The 11,982-nt window shown below is 28.0% G+C and overlaps 1 protein-coding gene across 2 annotated transcripts; it reads right to left on the reverse strand.

Annotated features, from left to right (window-relative positions):
• Positions 1-440: 440 nt before the first annotated feature.
• On the reverse strand, positions 441-8,815 carry LOC109596370 (uncharacterized). 2 transcript variants are annotated; one of them, XM_049965948.1, is made up of 6 exons: positions 8,678-8,815; positions 8,310-8,458; positions 8,143-8,249; positions 5,366-5,696; positions 3,595-3,941; positions 441-1,271 (listed from the first exon to the last, which is right to left on the reverse strand). In XM_049965948.1, the coding sequence occupies exons 2-6, from the start codon at positions 8,450-8,452 to the stop codon at positions 1,267-1,269; spliced, it is 933 nt and encodes a 310-aa protein (XP_049821905.1). In that variant the 5' UTR covers positions 8,453-8,458; positions 8,678-8,815; the 3' UTR covers positions 441-1,266. The 2 variants fall into 2 exon arrangements, with proteins under 2 accessions (XP_049821905.1, XP_019867465.1); XM_020011906.2 differs by lacking the exon at positions 441-1,271 and adding an exon at positions 2,636-2,965.
• Positions 8,816-11,982: the final 3,167 nt, after the last annotated feature.

The following is an 11,982-nucleotide window of genomic DNA, read 5'->3' on the forward strand; positions in this document are numbered from 1 at the left end:
TAGAGAAGTTCAATGACATTGCAATTCCTTTTCCAGAGCAGAATATGCTGCTAAAAAATTCTCTATTAGGAGGATAACGACCCGAAACACCTTGGAAAATTGGTTACGAAATGGTTAAAGAACAGTAAAATTTCTTGTACAAGCTAATAGAATATATGCCTTACAGTGATCAAAAATAATGAATATTTGAGGAAATAACAAGTTTTTTATTGTTACATATTAATTAATAAAATTGTTCAAGTTTCTTAATTTGTTGCTTCAATTATTTTTTTATTAATTCTGTATTAATGTTTAATGTAAACTAATATTCGTTATTAAAAGAATTTTCCCATAATTGTTTGAATTAAAAATACAAATGTTTACTTTTGCTTAACACTGTTATGTAAAATAAAATAAAATGATTCAAGTAGAAACAAAGTGTCAAAAAATAAAACATGACATTTCAAAATTGATTCGTTTATTTTTTAATACAGATGAACCTGAAATAAAACTATTTGTCACCCACAATTTGCAGGCAAAAATAAATTATTGATTAATTATAAATTTAGATACTAAATTATATATGGTTCTGGTCATAATTAAACAATTAGGGCTTGGAATTTCTATATTGAAAAATATATTCAAATATTCAAAATGTCCTCCTATGATTAACTCGTTTGTAATAACATTATAAATTAATTCCAAATATTTATGTGTATACTGTTTTTAATTAATTATATGAATATTTTTATTATTAATTATGCATTGTTGCTTAATGAAAACCAAAATTCGTTATTAAAAGAACTTTTCGCATATTTATTAAATTTATTATATTTAAAAAAAAATATTAATATATATTATATTTAATTTTCTTATTATATTTAATTATGTTCTAATTATAAATTAACTCCAAATATATATTCAATCAATATTGCAAATGAATATTTTAAGCATTTAAAGAATTTTGAACATTAAATTATTTTGTTTAATAGTTTACTAAAACAATTCAATTTAAAAATATTTTCCGAATACAACTATTTCAATTATTCAGTTCTATAGAACTTGAATTCATACTCAGATATTTGAATTGAAATCCGACGCCCAGTAAAATTATGTTATGCAGAGTATGCACATAGCATAATTATCTGTTCTATGAAAAGGAACTTCGTTATATAATTTAGTATTTTCGTTATTATACTCTGAGCTTTTGCAACTTTCTCAAAAAAATCATAGTAAAAAATAGTAACTCCCTGTTAAGTTGAAATCCTCTTTTTCCTGAAGATGACATCAACCTAAAAATAAAAAATAATTAGTCATCTGAAAATTAATTTAAATTGAAAATAAAAATTGAAAAAACAGTAAATTTAATATAATCATTAACATCAATAATACAACATTGAATTGCAATATCAGAATTTTAAGAAGATATATTTGATTTACACATGGCTTTATATGTGGTTTCCAGAACTGATTTGCTTTAATATTTCCAATTTACAATATTGAACTACATTATTGGTAAAACTAATAAAAGTATTTGATACATTGATATAAATACTTACTACCTAATTTATTGTCCTTTTAATGCTATTTTAATTATAGCAAATTTTGCAGCCAGGGTATCATTTGATACTTTATATTGTACATAAGATTTTTGCGCCTTTTGTTGTTATATTCAGGAGTATTCTCTTCAATTGTTCTTCAGTGCAGTGTAAAAACACTGTTAAGTGGTTTTAACACTCGTCCTTTAGAATAAAGGTTAAAAAACTGTAAAATTAGTTCCTTTTTGGTTTTTAATTTAAACAAAACCTCCTGACCGAAAGATAAGGTTGTTAGAAACAGAAAAATCAACAGGTTTAGTTAATAAATAAAAAAGAATTGCAAGTATACACAAAGAAAAATCAAGTTGAATAGTATATACTCAAAAGACATAAATAAATCGCATGCATGGTCAAATTATGTCTAAACATTTAAAAATTCGTTTAAACTGCAATTTAAAAAGTAATAAAACAACAAGTTTTTATTAAAGTTATACTTACATATATAATTTTATTTGATTCATCTTCTGTTAACAAGTGGAAGATATTAATGCTTAGCAGCACTTAATACATATAAATAGGAGGAGGAAAGAGGTAGTTAGTTTTTCTCCTATTATTTTTCGCACACTTGTTTATTGTTACAGGTAAAATATTACCTCCTTTAGTGTCTTTCATTGTCACTTAAGTATTAACACTTAGTTTAGTTCATGCTTATGCATTGATTTCTTTTCTTTTTAGTGATAACAGTCAAGAAGAATGCAAGAAAATGTTATTAGAAAACAATATCAATAAAAATATTGAAAATTTAGTTACTTTCGTTTTATTAAATATAATCATCAAAAATGTTTGTGGTTTTATTTATATAAATTGGTAGATTTAATCAAATAATAATCAGCTGCCATAATTTCTTATAATAATTAATATAAGAATACAGCAATTTTATAATTTAGAATAGTAATTAATAATCACAATGCATAAATAAGATGGACATTTATTTCACAATATTTTTAGATTAGTCTCCTTGTATAATTATTATAAAAATAAATTCACTCCCAGTAAATAAATTGTATCCTTTATTAATATGTTGGCTGCAATATTTTGGAATAATAATCACAGTGTGGTTAGATTCAATCAATTAATTTTATTGCAATTTATACATAATTATACAATCTTTTTAAGTGTTCTTTCTACTGTTGTTACACTTATTTGTCAAGATGATAAAATTACAAAAAGAAGGGTGGTTGAGATCCAATGGTTTGATATGGTAATCACCATAATAGTTCATCTGACAAAGACAATGTCTTTTAATAAAAACTTAGTCTACACAAACTACAAAATTATATATAAAAGGTCCATTCATTTACATCTAACTTAAGACATTACATCAATTAAAATACTATTTATAAATAAAGCCATGTATGTTTAGAATCGTCTAGCCTGGTTTGTAGAACCTGAAAATGCGAAGAGGCAAAAGTCTCAATTAATTTTCAACTCCATCGTCTTATACTTGGTTGTTTTACATAACAAATTAAAGATATAAAGATACTTCATTTAATTAAACTTGTTTTAGAACAGTCCTAAATAACACCATCCCACAACAATTAACAAATAAACGTAACTTTTAACTGTCATCACATTTTTTTAATGTTCCATTTTTTGTTTTATTTTAGTCCATCTTCAACTTGCGACTTTTTTTTCAGCCGACATAACTGTAAACAGGAAGTTAATTGAACAATATGATAATATAGATGGCAAATGCCCTTTAGGAGACTGTCAGCTATCTGTGCTCAATTGCAACATAATTAATTTTATGATTAATGAAAAAATAAATAAAATGCTAATTGAGACAGCACTAGTCATTAACAGGGTTCCCATAATTTTAATATTGCGCATATTTCTCCTTTATTTAGCAGACCTTTTTATTGTTAGTAATATGTATATGTATGTAATTACTTTTGATATTAGGGAAATATATTATTTATTTATTTTTATCATCCTTATGTTATTAGGAACCCTGTTCTTTAATTTCAAATTAAATTATTTTTTAAACTTTTTATATCTAAGAAGGTTTAAAACTTACTATAGCCTGATTGAGATGAGTAGTTCCTGTCATCATAACCCTGTTGGCTACTGTAACCTTGTCCGCTGCTATAACCACCACCGTAGTTATCTGATTGGGAAGCTCCGTATCCACCGGAAGAATAGTCCTGGTTACCATAAGAACCTTGTGGGTATGACTGAGAATAGCTGCCGCTGTCGTATCCACCACCCTGGCCTCCTTGGCCACCTCCGTATCCACCTTGTCCACCGCCGTAGCCGCCTTGGCCACCGTACGATTGACCGCCCTGGCTGGCGCCGTAGTTCTGTGAGGGGTATGAGGATTGTTGACCGAATCCTGGGCCTCCACTGGAAGATCCGTAGTTTCCACTGGAATAAGTCATACTGTTTTGTTAATTGATTATTTTTTATTATTGAAGTAGAATAAATACAAATTGTAGAGAATATGAGGAAGATCTGTAATTTCTACTGAAATAAAATATAATTTATATATTGAATATTTTTGAAAATTAATTTAAATATAGTCAAAGTGTGTGAAATAAAGTGATTGAAAATGAAAAATCTGTTGTTTCCACTGAAATAAGTCATAATTTATGTTTAGATTTATCGATTAGTTTCGAATTTTTAATTCAAACATACACAAATTGTAAAGAATATGAAAATCGACAAGATTCTGCACCTTCACTGAAAATTTTGTAGTTTCCACTGACATAAGTCATATTTGTTTGGTTTACTGAATTTTTTTTTTGCTATTGATTTTGAACACAAACTGTGAAAGGTGTAAAGGATAATTGACAGTCCACCACTGGAAAATTTGTAGTTTCCACTCAAATAAGTCATAATTTATGTTTAGATTTATCGATTATTTTTAAATTTTGTATTGGAACATATAAAAATTCTCAAGAATATGAAGATTATTGAGCAACTTCTGGCGCTACAATGAAAAATATGTATTTTCCACTGAAATAAATCATAATATTTGTTATTGTTTGCTGATTTTTTTTTTAATATTAAGTTTGAACATGTACAAATTGTAAAGGTAGAAGGATTACTGATCAAAGCCTGCTCCAATAAAATTTCTGTAGTTGTCACCCAAAGAAGTCATAATTTAGATCAAGGTTCGTTCATTATTTTTGATAATTAAATTTAAAAATGTTCAATCTATGAAAGGTGTAAACGATAATGGCAAAATTCTGGTTCTCCGACAAAAAAAAATTGTAGGTTTTAATGAAATAAATAATAATTTCTCTTACGATTACGATTTCTTTTTGAAGATTGAAAATATAAAGGGTATATGAATTATTGACCAAATTTGTAGACCGCTTAAATAAGTCATAATTTAAATACCATTATTGTTGTCTCGTTAAATACAAATTATTTTAATTTTGTTATTTATATTTTATTATACAAACCATTATTTCTCAAATTGGTGCTTCCCCAAGTGTTCAATCACAAGTGGGTGAACAGATTAAATAAAAACTGTGATGGTGCATTTTAAAAATGTAAACAACAGGGTTTGAAAAACAACGAATCGAAACAAAATGAAAAAAAATTTCCTTCATCATTTCCACAGTATATATTTTACAAAATTGCATTTCGTTACAAAACACATTGTGCTACAACAAGTTCAAAGAGATCTCAAACTCCTGCATAGTTAAAAACTGAAACACACTTCACTGTGAAGCAAAACTAACGTATTTACAAGTCGAATCGATAAATGAACATTTACATATTCAAAACACACCACACGAATAAATTAAAAAATTGACTATGATAAGCTTTCGGTTCCTTACCCCTGTCCGAATCCGTTCTGGGACTGTCCGTTCTCGAACCGCGGCCTCTTCGGTCCACCTTGGCCACCCTGACCGCCGAACTGTCCGGGACCCCTCTTTTGACCTGGACCGCCTTGGAAGCCGCGACCGCCGCCTCCGCGTCCGAATGGTCTGCCACCGGCGCCGCCTCGCGGACCACCCCGTCCGCCGAAACCGCCTGGACCGCCCGGTCCCTTAGGTCCGCCTGGACCACCGCGACCGCCCCTGAAGCCGCCCGGACCGCCCCTGCCCAATGGCCTCGGGCCCCTGGGGCCGGGTGCGTCGCCTACTGGACCGCCACTTGGTGGCCCACCTGGAATAACAAATAAACTCGATGTAACAACAATATTCTAGAAAATTAAAAGTACAGTGTTACAGTAAATTAAATGCGGAGCAGTTTTTACAAAATAAAAGTTATCCTAACTGCAGTTTTTACTTTTAATAATCTAATTAATAAAAAGTTTACTAAAATTACACTAAAAACTATAAATTTATTTAACAAGTATTCATTTTGAATTTTGAATTTGAACATATACAAATTGTGAAGAATATGAAAATTGATTTACTGATTTTTCTTACTACTGAATTTGAACATATACAAACTGAAAAGTGTAAAGATAAATTGACCAAATTCTGGTCCTCCACTGGAAAAAAATGCAGTTTTAGATTATTATCAAATTTTTAATTGAAACACACAAATTCTGATGAGTATGAAGATTATTAATCAAAACCTGGCGTGTTTCAATGAAAATCTGTAGTTTCTACTGAAATAAATCATAATATTTATTATGGCTTACTTAATATTAAATTTAACATGTTTTTTTATAAAATAAAAGTTTAACTAACTGCAATTTTTACTTTTAATAATGTCGTAAGTAATAAAAATTTACTAAAATCTCACTAAAAACTATAAATTTATAAGTTCATCATTACTTATCTTAATAGTTTTCTAAACCTTAAAATAGTGTTTCTATACTATATATTTAGTTAAGAAACATTAACATTATGGAAGACATTTTTATTACTAAATTATTAATTAAGAGAAATCATTTAAAATATAACTCTTCTTTATAGGTAATAGTTACTAATTCAATTATAATAAAGAAGACAAAATAAATTAACAAAATATTGAGATATTAAAGACTTTCAAACCACTTGACCAAAAAAATAAGATATAAGACAAAATTATATGCCAATAAATTGTCAAATCATTTATTTTAAGCTAAATTTGTTTATTTAATTTATAGATTATGATCAAATATATTTTGGTAATTAATTACGAAGCAACTAAACCAGAAATATTTTATGGATGACGCATTTGAAATACACACATACACTACGTTAAAAATAAAATCAGAGTTTATTTCCAAAACATAAATTTAATTTAAAAAATACCTAAATAGCGATATTTCATATATTTCCTCATGTTTTTACGATTATTAGACTTTTAATTTTTAAATTTTACTTAATTTAAAATCAAAATACATATTACAAATAATTATTATAACAAATAATACAATTATTTTTTATTAAAATTTTATGAAAGATGATGGTTTGATTGTTAAATTTAGTATAGTAATAATAATTTTAAAAATATATTCATTAATTTAGCTCAACCATTATGAAAGTGGTAAAAAATATTTTACAAAATTCAAAAAATCAGTAAATTTGTCAATTATAGTCTAATTTTGAAGTTTGTAATTAAAATTTAAGTGCAAAATGGTAAATGTTAGCCATAAGAAATAATTTAATCAAATTATAATATCATGAACAGTTATAAAAACCTAAAAATTAGTAGAACACAATAATTTTTGGAACGAAATAGTTATAATATTAATAAAATTAACAGTCAGAAATTAACTTTGTATGATCACAAAAATTTTGAAAATATTTTTTAGGATTTAAAAGAATTTAGAAAGACAACAAATTTGTTAATTAATAGTCTGGCACATATATTTGAGCCTTGTGGTAAAAATTTAAATGTAAAATAGTATATTATAGTAATAAGAAAATAATTTAACAAATAAGCAGATAAAAATCTAAAAATTAGTAGAACCTATAAAAATATAGGTTTCAAGGAAAAAAGAATGATAGGAACTACTGAATGATGCTGTGAAATAATACCAAATCAATCAAATCATATATTAATTTTTAAATCCATTTACATTATTAAGTATCAAATAAATATTCCAAATTAGTATTTCACATTGTAGTGGCTCAAATATTAAGTAAAATCTTCCTGTATATTCATACAAATTATTACCATAACAGTTAAACTGTACTTCATACATGAGTGAGAAATGACAAAATATTGAATAGTATTTACATACTCTAGTTACTGTATTTAATAAAAAGTACTTTATATATAGTTGATTATGAATAAAATTATTGTTGGAAGATAAAAAATTATCAATTGTTTATATCAAAATTTTATCAGAGACAATTAAATTGCATAAACATAAATAAATGTTTCTAGTGCATTTGCAAAAATTGACTTTCAATGGTATATTTTGTATTTACAGCTGACAGATATATATGTTATATTATTTTGTTTCATACAGTATGTCAATATTGTGAAATATTATATTGCGTACCGCAAAAAAACGAACCGGTAAGTAATGCTCACACTTAAGCAGAACAAAACTACGCGTACATTAATAACTGTACCGTTATTTGCACAAAAATCGAACTCAGGTGACGCCGAAAAGGCAAAATGGCGTCCGGGGACGCCAACACAAAAACGAAAAATGATCACTTACCGGGTCCTCCGCCTGGAGGGAAACGGCCCCTCGGCGCTCCCCTGGGTCCTCCGCGACCGCCTCTCATCGGTGGCCCGCCACGGCCCATCGGCCCTCCCGGTCCTCCGCTGCAAATAATCAAACAAACAATGAGCGTCTGTAAACATTGATTTTGACACGAAACTTACCGGCCTCTGAATCCGCCGCCACGTCCTCCTCTCGGACCGCCGCGGCCGATGCCCCTGCCTCTGAAGCCACCGCCTCTGGATGGCGGGCCGGACGGGGCTCCGGAATCGCCGGCTTGGTTTGAATCTCCGTTTGCATCACCCATTTTGTCCTGGAAAAATGATGAACGTTCAGTCAAAAACCCTCGGGAACTTCGTATTCTATTAATAGTTTTCAAGGTGAAGCTATTCTGTGGCAATGTACCGGCAAGCAAGAAACACTTGCAAGGAGCGTGTGTGACCTTACCGGTTTACCGTGACGGTTATGAATGAGCAGCAAATTTGCTACTACATTCGTACATAATTTACTAGTGTAAAAACTTGAAACTTACCAATTTAAAATATATTAATAAACTACGTAAAGCGCACAGCACAACTACTCTCGAACAACAATCGCTCCAAAATGGTTGACGATGGCGTCACTGCTCGCAAATATCCGCTTCGACGGCGTTTTATCCTTTGCGCATGTCAAAATATGTCAGTCAGGTAAGTGGCGCCAATTTAAATTTACGATATCTAGATAATAGATGCATTTCTTAGAAATAAATAATCGGATTTATTTTATTGTGGAGCAGTAAAGTAACAAAAATGCTCTCATTGTAGTAGGGAAGCTTAGCACCCTCGATTTTATGAAATTTATTCAAATATAGTAAATTAAGTCTTGTTTTGAATCGACTTATTCCGGCGATTATGAAATTTTGATTTTACAATTGTCTATTGTAATAAATGGATAGAATTTATTTTGTAATTTCAGTAACAGAAAAAAATACCTTCCGTTGTGTCTTTTTGTTCATTTACAAAATCACCAAATCATATTGTATATGGAGTAAATAATTTGCTTTTATTTATTTATTTTGGTTAAAATTAATTTAAGAATTAAAGATATTTTTAGTTATAACCAAATCATCATTGAAGTTGGAAATACATATTGATTTAAAAAAAGGCTTTATTTAAAGAATTTTAGTCCCTATTTTATATTATTGTAAAGAAAAAATTGACCAACCTTTTAATACATAAGTCAACTTTATAAGCAGACTTTATATTGTATATGGAGTAAATAATTTGCTATTATTTATTTATTTTGGTTAATAAAAGGTAATAAAAAAAGTTTTATTTGAGGAATTTTAGTCCCTCTTTTATATTATTGTAAAAAAAATTGATCAACCTCTTAATACATAAGTTAACTTTATAAGTAGACTACTTGATTAAAAAATAAATTTGTAAGAATATGTTTATTATTTTATAATTATGAATATGCATATTTTTTATAAAATTTGACATATACAGTGGTCGCTAGAGAATAGCGATTATCTAACGATAATTAGAAAACGCACACTTCTAATTAAATATTTTATATTTTATTTAAAATAATTACACTATATTGTTTCTCTCATTAGTTACTTTTTATCTAAATCCAAATACACACATTTGAAAAAAATATATATATTTGTTAATTAATTTATTCATAAATTTAAACAAAATTGTTAATATTTTGTTGGGTATTCTGTGATATTTAAAACCACATGTAAACGGTAACGCAAAGAGTCAATGAAATATCGTTTGAAATTAAGTTTCACAACTCTTCAGTTAATAACCGCAATTCATCTAAATTTGAAGCTTTTTGATGATCTAATCGAGATTACATGTCGTTCCACAAGTTTTTAATTGTATTTAGTTCAGAACTTTACGATGGACAATCCAGAATCTCAACATTTTTATCTGTTAACCACTTTGAACAACTTTTGATGCATGCTTCGTATGCTTCGTTGGCAAATGGTTCCATTAAACCTCTCATAGAGTCTCTGGTTCTCTAAAATACTAAAGAATAATTAATATATTTGTGTGCAAGCTTTTAGTAATTTTTGATACCAATGGTTTCTTTATTGAAATATATCCTTGTCAGTTTTGTTCGGTTAGTCGACTAGACACAGTGATCTTAACAGTGACCATTAATAATTCATTTTTTATTCTCCATTGAATTGTTTCATATTTATTAATAAGCATTGTAAGTTATTAGAGATATCAGCAATATTTATTTTGATGTTTCATGTTAATTATTAATTTCCTTTTCTCTGAAATGCAGTTTCCTTTCTTGTCACTGAAAGTTAATTTAATTATTATTTAATTATTCAGAATATTGTTATTCCTCTGGTCACCACTGAACTTATTTCAGGGAATGCTAGATCCAATAATGTATTTACATTTGCTATAAAAAAATTATTAGTATGATTACTTCAATTTTCATGTTAAAAAAAATTATTTAGTAAGTTTTGATTTTAGGTCAAAAAACAGGATATTTTGAGACTAAGTACATATTTTTATGCTTATTTTATAAAAATCGAATGAAAAATAGAAATTGTATGAGGATTTTCCGCTTTCAAATGGGCCACACTATATAAATAGGGCAATATAATTGAAATTGGGAATTATACCCTTTTTGTGCTTTCTTATGTTTTCACAACATAATCGACTGAAACTAAAATAAATTCTTAATCCTTCACTTATAAGGTAAATATTATTTTTTATATTTTCATGCAACAATATCTTATTTGCAAGGTGGTTTGCCAAATAATCGTGCTTTACTTGTTATTAAGATTACCATAACAATGAACAAGATCAAAATATTATATACAGTAATGATCATTACTATAACAAATCTTTAAGTTAAGGATTATAACCATTACTACTTATTTAATGTGAAATAACGCAAATTTACAATTAAAATTCCTTAACTGCATTGTTTCCTCAATATATGAAAAAAAAAATTGTTTAATACATCCCTGAACATAAATTGTTCCATGTGTGATTCCATACTATGTAGAGAGTCTACGCCACAAATGGAGAAGTAGATAAGCATTCTTATACCATAAATAGAACCACCCCCATTTTCCACAGTGGATATAACAAACTTTTTGTGTAGTCACGGTAGGATGTCAAACATAAGCAGGTAAGTTATTTTTTAAAATGTGGGAATGTGAAAACAGTTCCCTTTAAATAACGTACATTTTTTAAACCCTTACCTATGTTAGATAACTAATTTAATAGGCAATAAGTAAGATGAACATTATACACACAATTTGTAATAATTAAAAGATTGAAAATAAAAATCGTTAAAAAGAAAAAAGGCAATACGTGACTCCAGTACTCAATTTGCATAAATATTACACTCCAGGGTATATTTCAAAAACGGATCGGACTTTAAAAATCAATACAAATTTTACAGTACAATACTTGTTTTATGTACAGTATTATCCTCTAAAACTTGCCTCTAATTCAAGCAGCCTCTCGGCATGGGAACCAACTACACCTATTGATTTCCTGAATTTTATAGGGGAACTTATCAACATCTGTGACCGATTATTTACAAAAGAAACGTGTTTAAAATTCTTTGATGTATTTAAAATAAAAAAGTTTAAAATGTTTAACTTTAAAGTTTAAACAAATTTATTTTTGCCTAAACCTGAAGAAAAATTTATTACAAGTGTGAACTGAAATCAAATAAACATAAAATACGTAGTTTTCGTGTGCTACATATTTTTATATAAAAATACCTTTTTATCAAGTAGTAATAGTAATAATTTTATGTATAAATTGTAATTAATAATTTTAATGAAATAATAGTAACAATATTTTCACA

This window comes from Aethina tumida, chromosome 4 (genome assembly GCF_024364675.1).
Source record: "Aethina tumida isolate Nest 87 chromosome 4, icAetTumi1.1, whole genome shotgun sequence".
In the NCBI taxonomy this organism is placed as follows: Eukaryota; Metazoa; Arthropoda; class Insecta; order Coleoptera; family Nitidulidae; genus Aethina; species Aethina tumida.

Coding starts and splice junctions, on each gene's coding strand:
- LOC109596370 (XM_020011906.2), bottom strand. CDS start 8,452: ATGGGTGATGCAAACGGAGATTCAAACCAAGCCGGCGATTCCGGAGCC. Junction 5,697..8,142: donor CCCTCCAGGCGGAGGACCCG/GTAAGTGATCAT, acceptor TTGTTATTCCAG/GTGGGCCACCAAGTGGCGGT. Junction 2,966..3,594: donor CTCATCTCAATCAGGCTATA/GTAAGTTTTAAA, acceptor TCGCATTTTCAG/GTTCTACAAACCAGGCTAGA.